The sequence below is a fragment of the Orcinus orca genome, chromosome 8, assembly GCF_937001465.1.
Source record: "Orcinus orca chromosome 8, mOrcOrc1.1, whole genome shotgun sequence".
Classification (NCBI taxonomy): domain Eukaryota; kingdom Metazoa; phylum Chordata; class Mammalia; order Artiodactyla; family Delphinidae; genus Orcinus; species Orcinus orca.
The window spans coordinates 37,039,785-37,059,036 of record NC_064566.1 but is presented as its reverse complement, the minus strand read 5'-3'; the positions used below and the strand labels follow the sequence as shown (position 1 = coordinate 37,059,036).

The following is a 19,252-nucleotide window of genomic DNA, read 5'->3' as shown; positions in this document are numbered from 1 at the left end:
GTGGAAGATCAAAAGAGGGGAAGAACGTAGGCAATAAACTTGGCATATCTAAGGAAACCCAGGATGTATTCTCCGTACTAAGAATTTGCCTCAGAGGCTCGAGAAATTTTCCTTTTCTTCCAAAAGGCCAAATGAAAAGTTAAATACATTTTAGAAAAGTTTTAATTTGAACAACTTATGATTAAAAATACATTTTATAAATAATTTTTCCATAGACTTGATTAAGTAAGGATTGTTGCGAACTTTACAAAAAGACATACTGCAACAACAGCTGAAAGAAATTACAAAAAATATAGCCACAGCCCTATTTAAAAATACAACATTGTACATCACAGCGTTTTCTTTGTGCAAAGTTGTAGAGAGCGCTGCGTTAGGCCTGTCACAGATTCACTCAAAGGGAAGTAAACTTTAACACAGTTACTAGGCATAATAGTATAGGCACAGCTGGAACAACGAACTCTTTCCCCCAGAAGTTAATATACTTCAGTTCTTTTATTTTGTAGGACTGATGGCTGAACTTAGCTTAATACAAATATATATTTTATGTGTGTATGGATATATATAAGTATGAAAACAAGTGTCTGTTTTGAAATTAAGTAAACTCCCAACGTATTTACAGCATTTTCAGAGAATGTGTTCTCCATATCAGTCTGAGGATATCATCTCTGTTAAACAACTCTAGAAGATTAAACGAGGCCGAATCTCTCAATTAATGGACATCCTCCGTTGAGACTTCCAGTTTTCGCTGTGGAACAAAGAGAGTTCCTATGGAGGTGTTATTAGCACCGTCGAAATCCACGCAGGAGGAGCCTTTCGGCTTCGTTGGTCCACCTGGGGTACGGAAGAAGCTTTCAGCCACTAATTGGGACCCTTTGGGTGTCACAGGAACAGGCTGATTGGAAAGAGAAGAATGGAGAAAAGTCAAACCCATGCAGACAGGCACACCTGGCAACCTTAGAAAACTGGACTGGAGGGACACGTCACATGATGGGAACCTCGCATGCCCTGAAATCTGCCGGCTGAGCCTGCATGAGTTTCATGTTCTCAATTATTTTTGCTAAGGTGAGACAAAAAGCTCATGATAACCCCATAAAATGGATTCCTTGGGCACTCTTCCTGGGTTTGGAAGGAAGGCAGGCCTTTAATCTCGTCCCTCTCCCAAAGGAGAAAAGCAAATGTGAGTCTCCCGTGATGTTGATATTGGGGACTTAATAACCTAAGGAAAAAAATAAATGGAAATACTCTTACCTGTTGTGCCCCTGTCACTGCAACTGATTGTCCATTTGTTTGGTTCTGGCCCAGGACTGATACGTCGTACTTGGTGGCCCTTCCTTGCTGAGTGCCTGCATTTTCTGGTGTGACACTAACAGCCTCTATTCTTGGAGACACAGGAACGGTTCCAGGCCCAGGGCTGGCGGACACCTGCATACCAGGGGAGATGAGGCCCAAGTGCTGCAGAGTGAAGTTTACAACGGCTGAGCTCGGGTTCTGGACGGGAACAGGGTGGCTCGAAGTGAGAGCCGAGCTGTTCCCGACAGGGACGGCTGCCACGGAAGTTGGTGAGACCATTAGCTTCAAAGGTGTTACATGAAAAGAGGGAAAATTAACAGCAGTGAGTTCAGATGATGTCACTGGAATAACACCTGGAAAGAAAAGGGGGGAGAATATCTTAAAAGCACAGGCATTTGTCCGAGAAGCATACAAGGCTTGAGTGAACTTGAGAATGACCCACATTTGAACAGTGTTTTACGTACACTCACCTGCAATCGGGGAGCTGTAGATCCTGTGGTTTGGGGAAAGTGTACCTGAGCTTTCTTTACTAGACAAAATGGACTCTGCCCCCAGGGTTGAGCACTGGGTAAGAGGGATTAGGTATCCTGATGGGAACAAGGTCTAGAAAACAAGGAGGAAGCATTTATTTTACACACAAATATGGAAGAAAAATGGCCAAGCGCCTCTTCTGGGACTAGTATCCCTTGGTGGTTCTCTCATCAGACTAAAGCCTCCAATGGTATGGGCCACGGGCAGGCCAGCTATAATGGCTCTTTGAAGACAATAGCCCTCCTTCCCATTCCAGTGCCTGTCCTGAATAATACAAACCATGTGTTTCTTAAATGCCATCTGTGGTCTTCGGAAGTGTCCTAAAGCTAGCACTGAACCTGCTTAAGGACAGGATTTACCCAGCACATCCCCCCTGACCCCCACCACTGACGCCCTAAGTCCTGCTACCAGACTTCTTGGTATGATGTGGTACTGTCAGAACAAGTTTAATGCAGCTGGACACCGTAAAGGCACTGCTGTGTTATTATCTGATTGTCCTTGAATTGTGTGGGATGGTATTTCCCAAGAATATTCTGAGGGGCTCTAGTCCTATGGGATGCAAGCAGGCACTCTGCGAATCATAGTCAAATATGTTTGGGAAATTCTGAATTAAACAAAGGAAAATGGTCTTTATGACAGAATTTCTAAGGGACTTTTATGATGGCATGCATTGTTCTCCAAGGGGGCATCATGTAACATTTCCTAGGTTATTCAGCAACTTAATTTTTGGTAGTATTGGTATTTAAGGAAAACTTCAAGAAATGTTGACTTACAGAAAGGGAATGCCAAACCATAGGCCAAAAATACAGCCTCCTGGCTGTTTTTTTTTTTTCTTTTTTTTTTTTGCGGTACACGGGCCTCTCACTGTTGTGGCCTCTCCTGTTGCGGAGCACAGGCTCCGGACACGCAGGGTCAGCGGCCATGGCTCACGGGCCCAGCCGCTCCGTGGCATGTGGGATCTTCCCGGACCGGGAACGAACCCCTGTCCCCTGCATCGGCAGGCGGACTCTCAACCACTGCACCACCAGGGAAGCCTTTTTTTTTTTTTTTTTTTAACAATGGCAGAGTGAATAGGTGCAACAGAGACCATATGGCGCACAAAGCCAAAAACATTTACTATCTGGTCCTTTACAGAAAAAGTTTGCTGACTCCTGATTTAGAGCAAAGGAATTATACAACTATACATTTTTCCCCCTAGTACTTTAGGTTCAAATGATACCAAACAAACACCCTTATAATATACAAATGAAAGGGCAGGGCACCAGGGTTCAAAAAATTACAGATAAAAAAGAGAACTGATTAATTCATATGAGATGCCCAATTGTCATGCAGCAAAAGCTTTAGGGAATAAAGTTACATTCCAAACCGAAATGGCCAGAGTGTTGGGTTGTGTGTGTCTGCGCCATGCCTGCTGATCCTTGTACTCTTGCAAACAGAGACAGCCTACATGGGTGGCTGAGCCGCCTGAAAAGTCTGCTCAGTCTTACCAGGAGCAGGATTGGTAAAAGCGAAAAAGCAGGTCTTGTAAACTAGGGGCCCTCCTTTTATCTTCCTCTGGATCTTTCTTCTCGCCATTGTCAAAACAACAGTCTATACTTTGATCTAGCTGTTAATAGGTCTGGTCAGAATCCACAATGCTAAAGGGAACCACAGACTTTCAATTTTGTTTCTTAGATGCTTAGTTCTATTCAATATCTTTACTAGTAGGTTCCTTAAAGACTGCAGCAAAAAAGAATTTTCAAGGGGTAGATTTAGGTGTTTTACAAATAGCTGCTCTTTGCTATCTTTAATTGTATTCTCTCATGGTATGAGTTTTTCTGGTTGCCGGTTTAACTCTTTTCAAATTTCCAGCAAGACCTAAAGTACTCTAATAATAATTATCCTTCCATTTCCTACAAACTATATTCATCGCAAAATTTTTTCACCTATAATGCCAATTCCTTTTTTTTAAAAAAAATTAGAACTATTAAAATAGCAGGATGAAAGAATTTGACATATTTCAACTTGCACATCTTCTCATTGAGCCTACATTACCACTCTTACCCCTCTTCCTATGACACTATCCTGTTTTATTTTCACCATCCTTCTTATCATTCACTACCTGATATGTTTGTTTGTATACTGTCTTCTCTCCACCCCTAGAAGTGTAGATTCTCAGTAAATGTTTGTTGAATGAATTAACACATGAATCTCTCACTTTCTTTGTTCTGCTCAGTCCGTGCTAAAAAGAAATGGTCAAAATGAAGTCGGAGATGAACAAAGAAGCAGGGGACGTGAAAAATCTATCCAGTGAAAACCCTAATCCTGAATAACTAAGTGAGCAATAGGAGACCATTATTAAATCATACCCATTGGCTCAAAGAGATTATGGACCTCCCAGAAAATCGAATCAAGCGAAGCCTTGTGATTTTCCCCCTAGCATGGACATTAGATGCAAAATGATACTATGCTAAGATAATGGATGTTTTGAATGGTTACCATGAGGCCATCCTTAGGGAAGATTTGACAAACTCTAAAGCCTCCTTAATAACAACAGTTACAGATAATACCCTTCAGCTTCTACGGTGCCTTAAAAGGACCACAAACCCCTTTATGTAAAACATCATGTAATAAACGCACTTAACCTCACAAAAACTGTAATATGGCCCTGGGGCAAGTGCGCAAAAGCAACCACCCCCAAAGGCAGGTGCTGGGTTTGGTTTGATCCAGAGCACAGGTTTGATCCAAAGCATATTCTCTTTACACCCAATAGACGATCAGGAAAAACTGGCAGAACAAATTCTTTATAGATGTGGAAAAACAAGATGAAGGGAAGTAAAATAACTTGAATTAACAGCAGGGACAAAATGAGAGATTAACTTCTGCTTCCACGTTTAGTGGTGTTCGTTTATTTGGTGATGCTGTCTTTCATATATAATTGTCCTAAGGGAGGAAAACGAGATAATGTATGTAAAAGTGCCTAATACTTCTGCTGTATGGTATGTGGGTAGGCATCCAATAGATGTTCATTCCTTCCTGAATAAAACTCCATCTAGGAAGAAAATTGTCTAGAACATCAAAATCTCTAGAAACCAATGCATCAAATATACCTAAAATTAGCCAAGCTAAGTTTGATTTTTCTATTTGCACAAAATGGAAATTTTGGTTTAAATTTTAGGTAGAAAGTAAAAACAGGGGGAACAATTTCTCTTCTAGGCAACGGATGCCAGTTACATGACATCAAACAAACATCAAGTAATGACTCAGAAAGCAGGAGTTAAAGGGACCCTATGTGTCCATCCATTCATTTGGGGTCACGGCTGCTTGTAAATTATTTAAGACTTTCATGGCAGGTGTTTGCATTCCAGTGTGTGACGGGAGAAATGGACTTAAGGACAACCACCCGCAGTGCTTTAAAAAGAGAGCAAATAATCCCTTCCTCCAGAGGTTAAAAATGTCCCTGCCATCATCCCAGTAAGGGGATTAGCTGTCTGAGGCCTTGTTTGGATTATGGGATGCTAAGGAACAGTTCCCTGTTTTCTGAGAGACTGCTGTTTGCTCTGGTAAATTTCACAAGCCACCAGATTCTCTCGTAATCAACTGGGGAGCTCCTAAAGCTTTGCACAGTTCAAGGCTGTACTTACTGTGGAGACATTTTCAAGTCCTTTTAGGTCTTCTTTAAATTTCTTTTTGGAACCATTGTCCTCGAGCATGCTTGCCCTCTTTGAGCCTCTTTCTCCAGCAGGCTCCCTGTCTCGGTTCTTTGTACCTTGTCGCTCTAGCCCTGGCAGCAAGCTTCCAGGCCTGGCGGAGGCACTGGACTTTGGTGGATCATTGGCTGCATTCTCTGTGGTGGTATCCGTGGAACCTTTTGATCTCGTGGCGTTAGAAGAGGGGGTGGGGCAGACCGTGGGGCTCAGGCCTTGGGGCGGCGTCATCGTTTGGGCCTGGGCAGGCTGCAGGTAGATGGCATATGATGGGCCCGAAGGGGCCTGAGGTAGGATCACGGGCACTGCCGATGGCAATGGGCTGGGGATGAGGGGGACCACCCCCAGGGGCTGGATGAGGGACGGTGCTGTCATCTCTAGCTCAGCATTTGCTGGAGGGTCCAGAGGGGCCACTGGTTTGCAGTGCCCAGATCTTGCCAGTTGTACTTTCACTTTCTTTCTGGGTTCACTAAAAGACAAGATTTAAAACATGATACGATGGAAACATGTTCTCTAAAATGTTCTACCACTTCAGATTGCCCCAGATCCAAGCTATGCTTTTATGAAACTAGCAGATAGTTTCTGTAATGATTCCGTATAGAAAAGATTCTCTCACCAGTTGCCAAGGCTAGTGCCTATTCTTACGTAAAATAAGTAATCCTATCGATGCAGGTAAAGTAATGCATCCTGTTACTAAAGAGCGTTGCCTACCTTGATTGCTCTTCTAACTGCATTTTGCAAATAGCTGCGAGCTGAGCCATTTTACTGGGAAAAGGCACAGAATTCTGAGAACTCTCAGCTGGTAAAATAAAAAGAAGGTGGGGGAGAGGATTGGTCAAAGCAAAAGAATACATGTTCACACAGATGAAACATCACTGAGGTCAAAGGAACATGCACCGCTCCCCCAAATCACCCAGCAATTAAACAATAAACCCCACAAATCACTTTTTAATCCTTTAATTCATATATAGTTAGTCTTCAAGTGGGTTTGGGACTATGGAAGTTGAAACAATTCTCTAGCAAGTCCCGCGGGATCAAGTAAGCTAAAAAGTCGGATAAAAAGGAATTCTTCCGAACAGAGCCCTGACATGATTGTAAACATACCTTTGTTGGTTTTGATAGGGCTAGTGGGAGCAGAATTTATCTTTCTCCGATCACTTTCTATGCTCTTTACCAGTTTGATGAGAGATGGGTGTCGAGTGAAGTTTGGTTTCCCACGTGCGGAAAAGAGGTTTTTGGCACAGTTCTCTTTAGAAGACCGCCTCCCTTCCAAATCAGAGGGAGCAGAAGGAAGCACTGGGCCAAGACCTGAAACAGGAAAGGGCAGTGTGTGAATACACGGTTGGTTCGGCCTCCTTCTGGGGTATGAGGTCAGAGTGTGATTCTAAAATGATTTTAAGAATTAAACTGGCCACAGTTAATAGAGCACCTACTATGTGCCAGATACCGTTTTAAGGGCTTCACCTACAAAACCTTGTTTATCTTATTAAATAAATTCTGAGATAATATTTCACACTTTAACATCTCTGAAAGCCGTTGTATCTTATAACCAGTGATGTGCTATAGTGTGACTGTTACTGATTTTTTCTTTCTTATTGATATATAAAACATTGTGCATCTCAGAATCAGTGGAGACGTAATCTGATGAAATATGGTGACCCTCACTACTATGGAGTGAATGTTTGTGTCCCTCCCCACTCCCCCACCCACCAAATTCATATGCTGAAACCTAATGCCCAATATGATGGTATTGGGAGGTGGGGCCTTTGCGAGATGCTCATGAGGGTGGAGCCTTCTTGCATAGGATTAGTGCTCTTATAAAAGAGACCCCCCCAGAGCTCCCTAGTCCCTTCCACCACGTGAGGTTACAATGAAAAGACGGCTGTCTAGAAAGCAGGTCCTCACCAAACACTGAATCTGCTGGTGCCTTGATTTTGGACTTCCTAGCCTCTAGAACTGTGAGAAGTAAATGTCTGTTGCTTATAAGCCACCCAGTTGATGGTACTCTGCTATGGCAGCCTGAACAGGCTAAGACACTCTCTACAACTTGGGTAGGTACTTCTCAGGAAATGCAACCCCATTTCAGAGACATTTCATACATTAACTGACTCACGGTCTCTTAGCTTGTAGAATGTGGGCCTGGGATATGAACCCGATCAGTCTAGCCCAGAGCCTACACTCTGAATCCCTGTACCAAAGGACCTCTCTCTGTAGTTATATCCAAAATCACAATAACCTCTTCCCACTTGTGGGTGAGGAAACAGTCTTGGAGAAGTAACCTGCCCAAGGCCACAAGGCTGATAAGTATCAGAGCTGGGACTGGAACCTAAGCCTCCCTCTGCTTCCACAGCCCATGTTCTTCCCACCTTCCAGCACTTCTGTGTGGGGATCTTGGTGGAACACAAAATGTCAGAATCCCAGAGTTGAGAAGGAGACGAGAATATTGATACTGGAATGAATTCACTTCATATTCTCCATGTGCACAGACTCTGTTACGGTCACTGAGCAGCATAATAATGACAGCAGTAGTATCTTATGCTTCATGATGCTTTCAACTTTCTCAAATCCTTTCACATACAGATTCTGCCTCCTGCACAGGATGTGCAGTTGTTATGGACCTTGGCTGCTGACGGAGCCAAGAGCTAAATTTTCCATATCGGTTCATCTTTAATTGTCATTTCAATCACTTATATATGTTCTTTACATGTGGGAGTGTGGGTAGGAAGGGAAAGGGAGAATATCTCCAAATGTGCGTTAATTCAAAATAACGGAGCAATGAATGAAAGAAAACAAATACATACCACTGGGATTTGGACTGATTTCTGGGCCTGTCCATTTAAAAGCTGGTTTTCGGCCTCTTTCCTCTGTAACGTGAACTTTCTTGATAAGATCCAGGCTACTCAGAACATTAGCTATATCATACAACCTCCTAATTTTTGCTGGGGGGGAAGAAAAGTGTATACATCCCTTAGTGGAATAATGAAAGATCAAAGAACTTTGCTTCGTAAGGACTTCATGTACATTCAAAGAGCTATCCTAACCATCAGTGTCAGAGAAAAATGTGACTCTTAAGTTATGCTAGGGACACTGCTTTAATTAAAACAACAAAAAATAGTTTTAAATATTGAAAAGACGCAGTTACTGATGATACTGAATTTTGAAATGACAAAAGTACATGTTGGAAAAGGAAAAGTGACTCAACGATATCACCTTATTGGGAATCATGTTACAGATTTTCTAATAAAAATTTACCATTGCTCGGCATCTCCTAGTGAGGATTCAGGATTATGAACAAATAGAAATACAGTATCGATGATAAATGTATTGCTTTCCTGCTTGTGATAGTTTATAAAAAGATTTATTTAATAATATAAGCATGGAATATTCTATAGCCCATCAAAATTTATAAATTTTCATACTGTCCATATGTAATATGAAAAGTAGAGATTTGTTAATTCTATAAATCTTACATATCTTGAAAAGTTTTGCTACAAAAAGTCTGCCTTTACTTCAGCTTGACAGTACAAAGTTACAAATTGAGCCCCTTCTTCATGGCCATGCCACAAGGTTCTGAATTCCCTGGGGATTCAGGAAATTACACATCTGTAGTTCCTGGAATAGTTTCCAGGGCTGTGACTAACCAGTGAAATGGAGAGCTGAAAACTGGTGGCTCAGAGAAAGCGGGCAGCCCATTGGTAGTATCGGGATGTGTTTTTTGAGATGACAGATCTCCCAAGCCCATTGCCAGCATTATTGCCTTAATCTCTATTCATTTTGTCTTTATAGGGACACTGGTGATGTCTGAATATACTTTCATATACTCTTAATATACTTCACCAGTACAGCTTCCCAGGGATGGGAAGGGATCTGTGTGGTAGCTCGCAGGCATTCCCCCAGCCTCTGCTGTGGCTCGGGGCAGCTCTTCCTCACCAGTCAGCCGGGTCCCCCGAATGACCCATGTCCAGGCCAGCCTCATGCCCTACTTGGAGGTCGCTAATGCCCTCAGGTGTCTGCTGAGCACTCCCTTCCACACTCTCTACTCCTTTTTGAGGGGGTTCCTGCAAAGTCTGTTCTTAGAGGCAAGGGTAGAGCTGTGTTAGGGACCTAATCTACGGTCTCTTTGCAACTTAGAGCAGATATTCTGGCTAAAACCGCTTTCAAAACGGCGAACCATCTGTGCTGCAGGTCACTTCTGGGGACAGTGTTAGAAGTTACTTTCACCCTCAAATATGAGAGGCAGTGGAAAGAGCAGAGACCTGGGTTCCAGTCCCACTTTACAATTTACTGCTCATTTAGATTTCAGACAGTACAGATTCTACATGTGTAAAATGGAGACAATGTTACAGTAACAAAGGAGGTAACATTTAAGGAACTGTATAAGCCAAAGTGTCAGATAAGAGTAATTATATACGTATCTTTGAATCCCACAAGTCAGCTAAAGCAGTATCATCATGGCTTCTGGGGAGAAGTGAAGATACAAAAGCCTAACTAGATATGATCTGTTTATATAACAAATGTATTTGGAAATCAGTTAATAACCGAGATTTTATTATTTAAGAGTAGGTCCGAAAGTCCATGGCAGTCGTGCCACTTACTTTTAAACTTGCTTTTATCCAAATCTTCCACATGGTCCTCCCCAATTAAAATCTTGGCAGCAACTTCCAGGCTCACTATCTGAGGCGTTGACACCAAAAATAGCATCACAAATTTCTGGCTCATCACTCTTAAAGACTTGTCTTTGCGGCTGTTTACAGAGGCTTTGGAGAAGGAAGAGGATTAGAGAATTAAAATTCATGAAGGGACAAGTGCTTTCTAAAGTAACCAGGCTAAAAATACCACAACCTGATCCCACGGCTGATGTGCAGCATTTTCACATTAAAAGCAGCAGAAGCTTTGAGCATGGTTCCCTAAGGAACCTCTTCTTTAGACCTCCCAGAGGTGCGCTGCCGCCTGAGCTTTTCAGCAGCAGCTCTCACCTGCCCGAAATTCCACTCCAGGAAGTTCGACAAAACACATGTCTGGGTGTCCGTTTTGGCCAGTGTTTGATTTGATGATCGGATCCTCTATACGGTAACTCTTACTAAAGTCAAACTCTTGTTCATATTCTTTCTTTTTGATCATCATAATCTGCTCGGCATACTTGTTCTCTTCCCCGACGCTCTTCAGAGTCCCAAGGGTTTGGTTGAGGTTGTGTCGGCCGTGCCAAGTGTATCTGTTTTTGGCAAGCCGGCTCACCATGTGCAGACTCTCTAGAACGTTGACGATATCGTAAATGCGTCGGCGCTCAACATCTGCAAAGAATGAGCAATTGTACCTTACTAGGATCAGATTTTGTAATGTGGATAGAATTGAATACCTTTTCCTTCCAGGGATTACTAGACAGTAGGTTCTGGATTATATTAACTTTATTTATGCTCAACAAAGAGTGTGAAGATGAGAAAGGCATGTCCCTGCTCTCCAAGGGCACAAATAGTTAATATGAATTAGAAAGGTGACATTTATTGAGGGCTTCCACTGCGCCATACAGGTTTAGGACATTTTTACCCTAAACTTGTGAGGTAGGCATTATTATCCACACTTTAAGGATGAGGAGATAGAGGCTCAGGCTGGCTAAGCTGTTCACCTCAAGGCACAGAGCCAGTAAGTGGCAAAATCAAGTCTTCAGTGCTCTAAATCCCACACTCTACACTCCATTTCTTTTTTTTTTTGCGGTACGCGGGCCTCTCACTGTTGTGGCCTCTCCCGTTGCGGAGCACAGGCTCCGGACGCACAGGCTCAGCGGCCGTGGCTCACGGGCCCAGCCGCTCCGCGGCATGTGGGATCTTCCCGGACCGGGGCACGAACCCGTGTCCCCTGCATTGGCAGGTGGACTCTCAACCACTGTGCCACCAGGGAAGCCCTACACTCCATTTCTTATATTAGTTCCCAACACACACACACACACACACACACACACACACACACACACACACACACACACACACACACACACGGCTGTCATATGATAGGTACAAGGTGCTGAGATTCCTTGCTGTTCCTGGAACTTGCCAGATATGCCCCTGCCTGAGGCCTTTGTGCTGGGCTGCTCCTTCTGGCTGGAATCCTTCTCCCAGATGTCCTCACAGCTCCCCACCTCGATTCTTTTGAGTCCGTGCTCGGATGTCACCCTCTTAACAAGGCCTGACCTGACCACTTCATTTAAAATTAAATTGCAAATTGCAAAGCACACCCCTAGCACTCCAATCCCCCTCTACCTTGGTCTACATTTTCTTTTTTCCACAGCACATATTACCTTCTAACATATATCATAATTACTTACTTATTATGTCCTTTGCATATTATCTATTGACCCCACTAGAAAGCAGGTTCCACAGGAGCAGGGATTTTGTCTTTCTGTTCGCCAATGCCATCCCAGCTGCTACAACATTGCCTGGCACATAATAGGTGATCAGTAGATACCTGCTGAATTAAAGGGTACATCCTCCATAGCTACAATGAAGTGTATGTGAAGAGATGAATCTAAATAGCATATTCTTAAAATATGAAATAAAGTTGATATGTATAAACACGTATGAGAAGGACAAAACTTTCTTCCCAGGGTGATAGCTAGATATTAAAATATCCTGTATATCTCTTCACAGATCCAGATTATCGTATTTTCATGACTCCAAAGGTATACCAAGTTTGCCACAGACTCCTTTTTAGCTGTAACTAGATTTGAGTCCATGAAGAGAGGAGCGAAAGGGGGCAGGGGAACACAGTAACTTTTGGCAAACACAAAACATTCAGAAAATGCACTGGTTCTCAGAGTAGCGCTGAATGGCAGGGAGGGCTAAAGCCCTGCTCCCATGCCCAGAGGCCGATCCTCATTGTAAACTGTGAAGAAACCATTCCACAGCCTGGCTCCAGTGAGAAACAAGACCCAAGTTCAGAGTTGTAGCTGTTTATGAAACAAGTCATAGAACAATGGTGCCTCCCTTTAAAGCATCAGAGCTTTCGAAATGCAGTCAGAGCAATCTCCATTGTGATTTTCTGCTTCTGTTTTAAGACTTAACTGAGACTGGAAACTGTATGCGGTTATTCTTAAATTAATAGGGCTTTACAGATGGCTAACTTCTGTGTGGCCTTGTGTCATTACAAACACTGGCTAGATGAGTGTGGGTCTGAAGAAGTCAGTCTATGAAGTCCCTTTAATGATTAACCATTTCGGTGAGCTCTTTGCGTACTTACTAAGTTCCTCGGCTACTTCATCAAGACAGATGTTGTTATTCACAGCAGGGTTGGGATAGTTGGGATATCGAGCTAAGAACTTATGACACAACAGTCCTAAACTTTTCTCTTTTCGACTGGGTTGGGATTTCTCATATTCGTCTCCAGATAAGTGTTCCTACAAAGAAAGATGTAAATAATGTCTTATTCATAAAGATTTATTGGGGGCATCTGCGCTCAATGACTAACACTTATACACATGGTTTGCTTCAATAGCTACAAAATTGGAAAGAAAAGGTGTGGAGCCAGGATAAATTGCTTGACAGATCTGAAAGGGAAGAAGTTCATAAGTAAGTCACAGGTTCAGAATTCCCAGGGCTGTATTTGATGGGGTCCAGACCCCTCCAGGGCTCTGAGGGGGGTGATGCTTTACACTGCTAGTGCTTCTGCAACAGCTTCACACTGCTCCCCCGACCCCCGCTCCCCAAATCCCCCAGTCTCCACCCAGGCCTCTGAAAACCTACATGTAAACAATCTCTGGCCTCAGGTAATCCATTTCCGTTGTCAAACAAACCCCTTTTCTGATCTCTGTAGCGGATCTCTGGGCTCACGGCACTGATTAGCATTTTTAGGTTGGCTGTTGGTGTCCACGGTTCTCCCTGGGAGATCTCCTTGGGCTTGGTGGGTGTGGTTAAAGGGCCAAAGTCAGGTTGGATCTCCGCCAACACTATATTTGCTGCGGTGGATTCTTTCAGAGGTGTTTTCACCAGTCCCCTTTTATGTGGCTCGAAAAAGAGATTTTCCTGGTTCAAAACAAGTAAATTATTAAATCCACTGTATAAAAGGATTTATCAGATAGCTTTTGACTCTAGAAATTGTATAAATAGAATAGTGCTAAGAAAAAAATGCCTAGTGAGGTTGTCGAGTTGATTAAATTAGTGACTATATTCCAATGATCACGTTGACACTTGTCCATTCTAATAGCTAAATTTCCCATTTTTAACTTTTCAACAAAGCATGGACTTAAACTTTTCATTTTATGTTCCAAGAATTTAAAAAGAAAACTTTAAGACTTATAATTTTTTTTTTTTTTTTTTTTTTTTTTTGCAGTACGCGGGCCTCTCACTGTTGTGGCCTCTCCCGTTGCGGAGCACAGGCTCCGGACGCACAGGCTCAGCGGCCATGGCTCACGGGCCCAGCCGCTCCGTGGCATGTGGGATCTTCCCGGAACGGGGCACGAACCCGTGTCCCCTGCATTGGCAGGCGGACTCTCAACCACTGCGCCACCAGGGAAGCCCAAGACTTATAATTTTTAAAAATTTGATTCTGAAATAACTTTAGATTTAGAGAAGAGTTGCAAAGATTGAGCATTCCCGTATACCTTTCACTTAGCTTCCCTTAATGGGACTGATAATTTTAAGTGATCCCAAACTCCTCGGAGTGACTTTGACTTATGACACTGTAATAAGTAAACGTCTCCACGGCAGAAACCATGTCCCATTCATCTGTGTATCTAGCACAATGACTGCATGCAGTGGCTACTCAATAAAATACCACTGTTGCAGAAAAGTCAGAGAGCCAAGGAAACAAGGGTGAGGGCTAGCATATGGTCAGACTTGGTGGCAAAATCCACTGGGGAGCAAAATCCAGAGTGCCTATGAGCAGCATTTCCGACCAGAGAAGTCTGCTCTTTGAATATTTAACCTTTTCACTTTACAGATGGAGAAAATGGAACCCAGAGAAGTAAAATTAGTTACCTAAGACCACAAAGCTGGTTCCTAGCAGAGGCTGGACTGCCACTGAGAAACAAGGGGGTACATTATTAATAGCTGTTCATACTTAAGACTGATGGAGACTATATTTCTTCTACTTTTGGCCACTGGTGACTTCACACATTCCTACCACCTGTATCTATTTTATTTTTATTTTTAAAAAGTTTGATTAGGATGTTTATTATCATGTTTTTATTAACAGCAACAAAAGATGTTTGTCTACAATTTACAATGTACAATGACCAGTCAATCCCCCTCTTGCATTGCTGTGCATTAACTGTTCTGTTTTAATGGAAACACTGAGAATACATCTATATCTATAAGAAAATGCTTAGGATGGCAATAAGCGAAAGAATAGAGACTCACTAATTCTTTTTTTTTTTTTTTTTTTGCGGTACGCGGGCCTCTCACTGTTGTGGCCTCTCCTGTTGCGGAGCACAGGCTCCAGATGCGCAGGCTCAGCGGCCATGGCTCACGGTCCCAGCCGCTCCGCGGCATGTGGGATATTCCCGGACCGGGGCACGAACCCGTGTCCCCTGCATCGGCAGGCGGACTCCCAACCACTGCGCACCAGGGAAGCCTGACTCACTAATTCTTCAGTGACTTTAGGAACAAAGATTAACGGGACTATTTTATATGTCTGTGACTCTTTAGGATTTATCAAGTGCTTTTCCATTTGTGTTTTCATCCAATCCTGTAGTTCTATTCTACAGAAGAGGACACCCAGGCTGAGCGAGGTCACACAGGACTTGAATCTGAATCTCCTCCATCCAACTATGGTACCCTTACATGGAAGTCAGTGTGATGGACCCAAGGGGGGGACCCTCCCCTGATGGTGCACTTGAGAGGTGCTGATCCAAGAAGGGGATTTTTCTCAGGGCTGCTGTCCTTTGCCTCTGACCATCAGAAGCAATAGCAATTCTCTTATTTGACTACTATCTAAAACTTTTAGGAAATTTGCATATTTCATTTTTTTTTTAACCTATCAGTATTTGGACATCAATCAAGATACCCCTCACTGACAGTGTCCCCTATAGTTAAAAGAGACTGGTGGTTTGGTAGAAAATGATCTTAACAGGAAATCCAATCTCAAATCATGTCAAATGCCCTTTCTGAATTCCTATTGTTCAAGAATCCTCAGAAATATCATAAAGCAACTAACAAATTTTATTATTCTTAAAAATACCTTTTCTCTCTACTTTATCTCTTTGAAATTTCTACCAAATCATAAAAAACTAGAAAGAGTAATCCTAGGTAATTTTCCCCTCTTCAAAAATTAAATTTCCCTTCCTTCTGGGTTTTTATAGGGGCTAACCAAAAAAGGATAACCAAAAAAAGGATGCGGCATTAGTAAGATATTGGATATTGAAGAATCATGGAGCTAAATCAGGATGATGTTGCATTTAAAACTGCAAGGATGAGTATTGAAGCTAAAAAGGTACCTTTTCGTTCTCCATTCTGTAAATTTCTCATACATTTAGAGTTTCTTTAAAAATGAAAAATCTGGATTTCCTCCCAATATCCTGATGGTTCAAGTAGTCCAGGTAGTCCAATTAAAAATTTTAATATCCTTAAAGAAAAAAGGAAATAGAAAAAGTTAAAAATAAAAGCCGTAGATCTGTTGAAAATAACTTCATGGACACCACAGGCTACTGAAACAAAGGCTAAAGAAAACTGACAAGCTACATTTACATTTTATTCTCGACCACAGACAGCCCCACGGGGCAGAGAACTCCATCAAACGCCTGTAAATTCCTTCAGCTAACCGATCTGCTGTCATGAGACTTCAAGCAACCCACAGAATTTCCAGTGACAGCCCTCTCCCACCTTTAGAGAAGGCAAACCATTCTCCAGACCCCACCAAATGGACTGTAGCAAGCACAAGCACCCACCTGTTCACAGATCAGAGCTCGGGACTCAAAGCATGAGCCCAGGTTCCGGCTAAGCAGCCACAACCCTAAGTATCTGGATAAAAGTCTGCATCTAGATGTCTGATTTTCTCCCTTGACACACACGTGCATAGGCTCAGCAGTAAAGTCTTGGGAAACAGCTTGATAGGTAACTTACAAATTCAGTCCTTAAGCTCCAAACGTATTCTGGGCATTTAAAGAGCGCCTTATGATTAAGACTTTTTTTAAAAAAGACTTCCTTACAGATGCGGCTTCCTTAAAGCGCTATGTACTCGCTATTCAGGCGGCTAGTTCACGCCACAATGTTGGAGCCTACCATGGAAGGCTGCATTTGCTCAGCAAGGCAACCAGGTACAGTCCCCCTGCCGCCACCGGCTCCCGCGCCCCGCGCACTTCCCCTAGCGCCAGGCCAACTGCCCCTCCCCCCACCGGTCCCATTCAGCGCGCCGCCCGCCAGGCAGTTCCTGGACAGCATCCTCGCGGTTTCTAGGGCAACGATTCCCGACCAATCAGAGTGCTGGTCGCGGGCCTGCGATTGGTTGGCGGCGCCAGGGGCGGGTCCGGACCTTCCGCCTTCGATTTAAAAATTTGGCGCGGAAAGCCAGACCGTGGTCGGCGCCGCCCCTTATCAGCGCGGGGCTTGAGCGCGGGCAAACCCGCGCCCGGAACCACAGCATCCCTGCCCCTCCCCCTCGCTCGCCCCCTCCCCTCTGCGCGGGAGCTCAGCTCCTCCCTCCACGGCCCCGGGAGGAGCGAGAGGCGGGAAACGGCCGCCGCTGCCTTCCCGAGCCCTCTCCCGGTGCCAGGCTGGCCGAGCGCCGCGTCCCTCTGCGCCCCGCTGACCTGTCAGTTCACCTCACGGTTGGAGCCGACGGGGGCTGAGCGGGGACTCCTCGGCACCCCTTCCCCGCTCAGGCCCGGGAGCCCGCGTGTCGGGCAGTCAGTCGGTCCTTACGCTGCGCAGAGGTGGGTGCCGGAGGGAAACGCCGGGACCGGGACTGGCGGGCCGGCGGGCGGGCAGAGGGAACGTGACCGTCCAGGAGCAGTCAAGCCCCCGATTTGAAATTAACCCGCTCCCGGCGCGAGCCGATCCCGCGGGCAGGGAGGGCCGCTCCCCTCCCCCACGCCCGCTCATCCCGGCCCCGGACCTCGCGCGCCAATCCGAGCCTCCAGACTGGAGCCGGCGGCGAATCAGGGTGCAGGCACCGCCCTCCGGTCCTGCCTCCACGACAGAGTTGGGGGAAAAGTTAAGCAACTTTTTTTTTTTTTTGGCAAACACCCCCTCCCCTAGCTCAAAGTTGGGGAATGAAGTTTAGTCCGCCCGGGGCACGCGGGTTGGGACGCGGGCGCTCCGCAATCCCCAGCCTGGGTCCATCCCACCCGCTGCCCAGCCCCAGATCCGCTCACCTGCCCTGGGGATCCCAGCCAGGACCATTACCCCTTCCACCCATGGCATGCATTATTGTGTTGCCCACCATCTGCTCATGGCCTCTAGAAACTGGGGTGTGGAGGGAGAAGCTTGCCAACCGGAGATCAGATTTGATGGGCGCGGGGTCTCGGCCCAGACTTGAGAATGCAGGTGTGGGAGGAGGAGGAATAAGGTTGAAAACCCGCCAAGCCTGTTCCAGGCGTCCCCCGTCTTCCCTCTCCAGGTCTCCTCCCGGCTCCTCCCTTTCCCCCTCCCTGTCGTCTTCCCTCGCTTTTCCCTCTTTTTCCGGTTTCCGAGCCTCGGGCAGCTTCAGCATGGATTATTGTAGAGTTCTAGATTAATAGGAGGTTTGGGAGACACTGTAGTGCAACGCCCTGTTTTGCAGACGGGGAAACCGAGGCCCGGGGCGGCAGCGCTGCCTTTGCCTGTGCCTGGATTGTTTGCGCCCGCGTTGTCTTGCTCCGCTGTTCTCTGCTTTAAAGCGTTTCCCTTTTCTGGGGACCTGTGCTGGAGTTGCGGGACCGCATTTATTGCCCAACAGCGCCTAGATCAGGGCGCCCATCTATCGACTGGTTTGAGCTCTTCCTCCTCTTTTGTAATTTCTCATCTTTTAAGCTCCAGCAAAGCGCGGGGCCGCAATCCCCTAGCGTGTAACTTATTTATATTTATCAACGAATCACCCAGTGCTGACTTGCAGCGCGGGATATTCTTATATTCCCGGACGCGATATAAGGGCGGGGATACAGTGATACTGAGGCTAAGGTCGCCGTGCTGTAGCGACAGGCCGTAGGACTGGGGGTCCCGGTGGCGAGCGGTGGCTCTTTCTGCCGCTGAACGCGACCTCAGGGCGCGCAGGGTGGCTGCCCCGAACGGTTAGCGCCGTGGTGTCTCGGTCCTTCCCTCTCCGCTACCCGGGGAGCGGGTCCTACCCGGCTTCAGGCAAGTGTCGCTCAAGAACTCGCTTCCACCTGAAAGCCGACCTTGGGCGCGGTGCTGTGCAGAAGCCAGCGGCCACCTAGAGCTCTCAGATTTAAAATAAAGTGAGGTCACTGGGCAGGGCCCCACCGGGCCCCACCCCCGACAGCACTGAGCAGCTCGTTCTTACTGAGCCCCGGTACACCTTTTCCGGAGGAGGGTGTGTTTATATACACATCAACGAAAGGGGGGCAGTTGGTGCTTCTGCTTTAGCCACTGTTTCACGGATTGTTCCCCCTCTCCCACCAGCATTTACAGGAGTGTTCCTGTCCAGCTCTGCTCAACCTACCTTAAGTTTTTACAACCCGGGAATCCTCTTTAAAGGGAAGGTCTGATGCCACTGTATTCAGAACCGGTGACTGATGCGTTCACATCTGTGGTCTACGGGGGCATTCATGCCCTAGGGGTCTGAGGGCCAAGTACCTGTAAGGCAAATAATGCAAGGAGCCG

The 19,252-nt window shown here is 45.3% G+C and overlaps 1 protein-coding gene and 1 long non-coding RNA gene across 8 annotated transcripts in view; one reads left to right on the top strand and one right to left on the bottom strand.

Moving 5' to 3' along the window:
• The window catches only part of LOC117197440 (uncharacterized), a 35,928-nt gene extending 35,173 nt beyond the window's left edge, over positions 1–755 (top strand). Inside the window, exon 4 of the long non-coding RNA XR_004478074.2 lies at positions 620–755. This is a non-coding gene — a long non-coding RNA (uncharacterized LOC117197440). The remainder of the gene's footprint in view (positions 1–619) is intronic.
• Positions 147–18,362, bottom strand: E2F8 (E2F transcription factor 8). Of its 7 annotated transcripts, none has more exons than XM_033409289.2 (13): positions 17,806–18,362; positions 15,931–16,058; positions 13,241–13,519; positions 12,738–12,894; positions 10,484–10,798; positions 10,103–10,264; positions 8,309–8,446; positions 6,612–6,815; positions 6,219–6,306; positions 5,445–5,976; positions 1,761–1,893; positions 1,249–1,643; positions 147–892 (listed from the first exon to the last, which is right to left on the bottom strand). In XM_033409289.2, the coding sequence occupies exons 2-13, from the start codon at positions 15,943–15,945 to the stop codon at positions 710–712; spliced, it is 2,601 nt and encodes an 866-aa protein (XP_033265180.2). In that variant the 5' UTR covers positions 15,946–16,058; positions 17,806–18,362; the 3' UTR covers positions 147–709. The 7 variants fall into 7 exon arrangements, with proteins under 7 accessions (XP_033265180.2, XP_033265172.2, XP_004263961.2 ...); XM_033409281.2 differs by lacking the exon at positions 17,806–18,362 and adding an exon at positions 17,242–17,375; XM_004263913.4 differs by lacking the exon at positions 17,806–18,362 and adding an exon at positions 16,381–16,485.
• Positions 18,363–19,252: the final 890 nt, after the last annotated feature.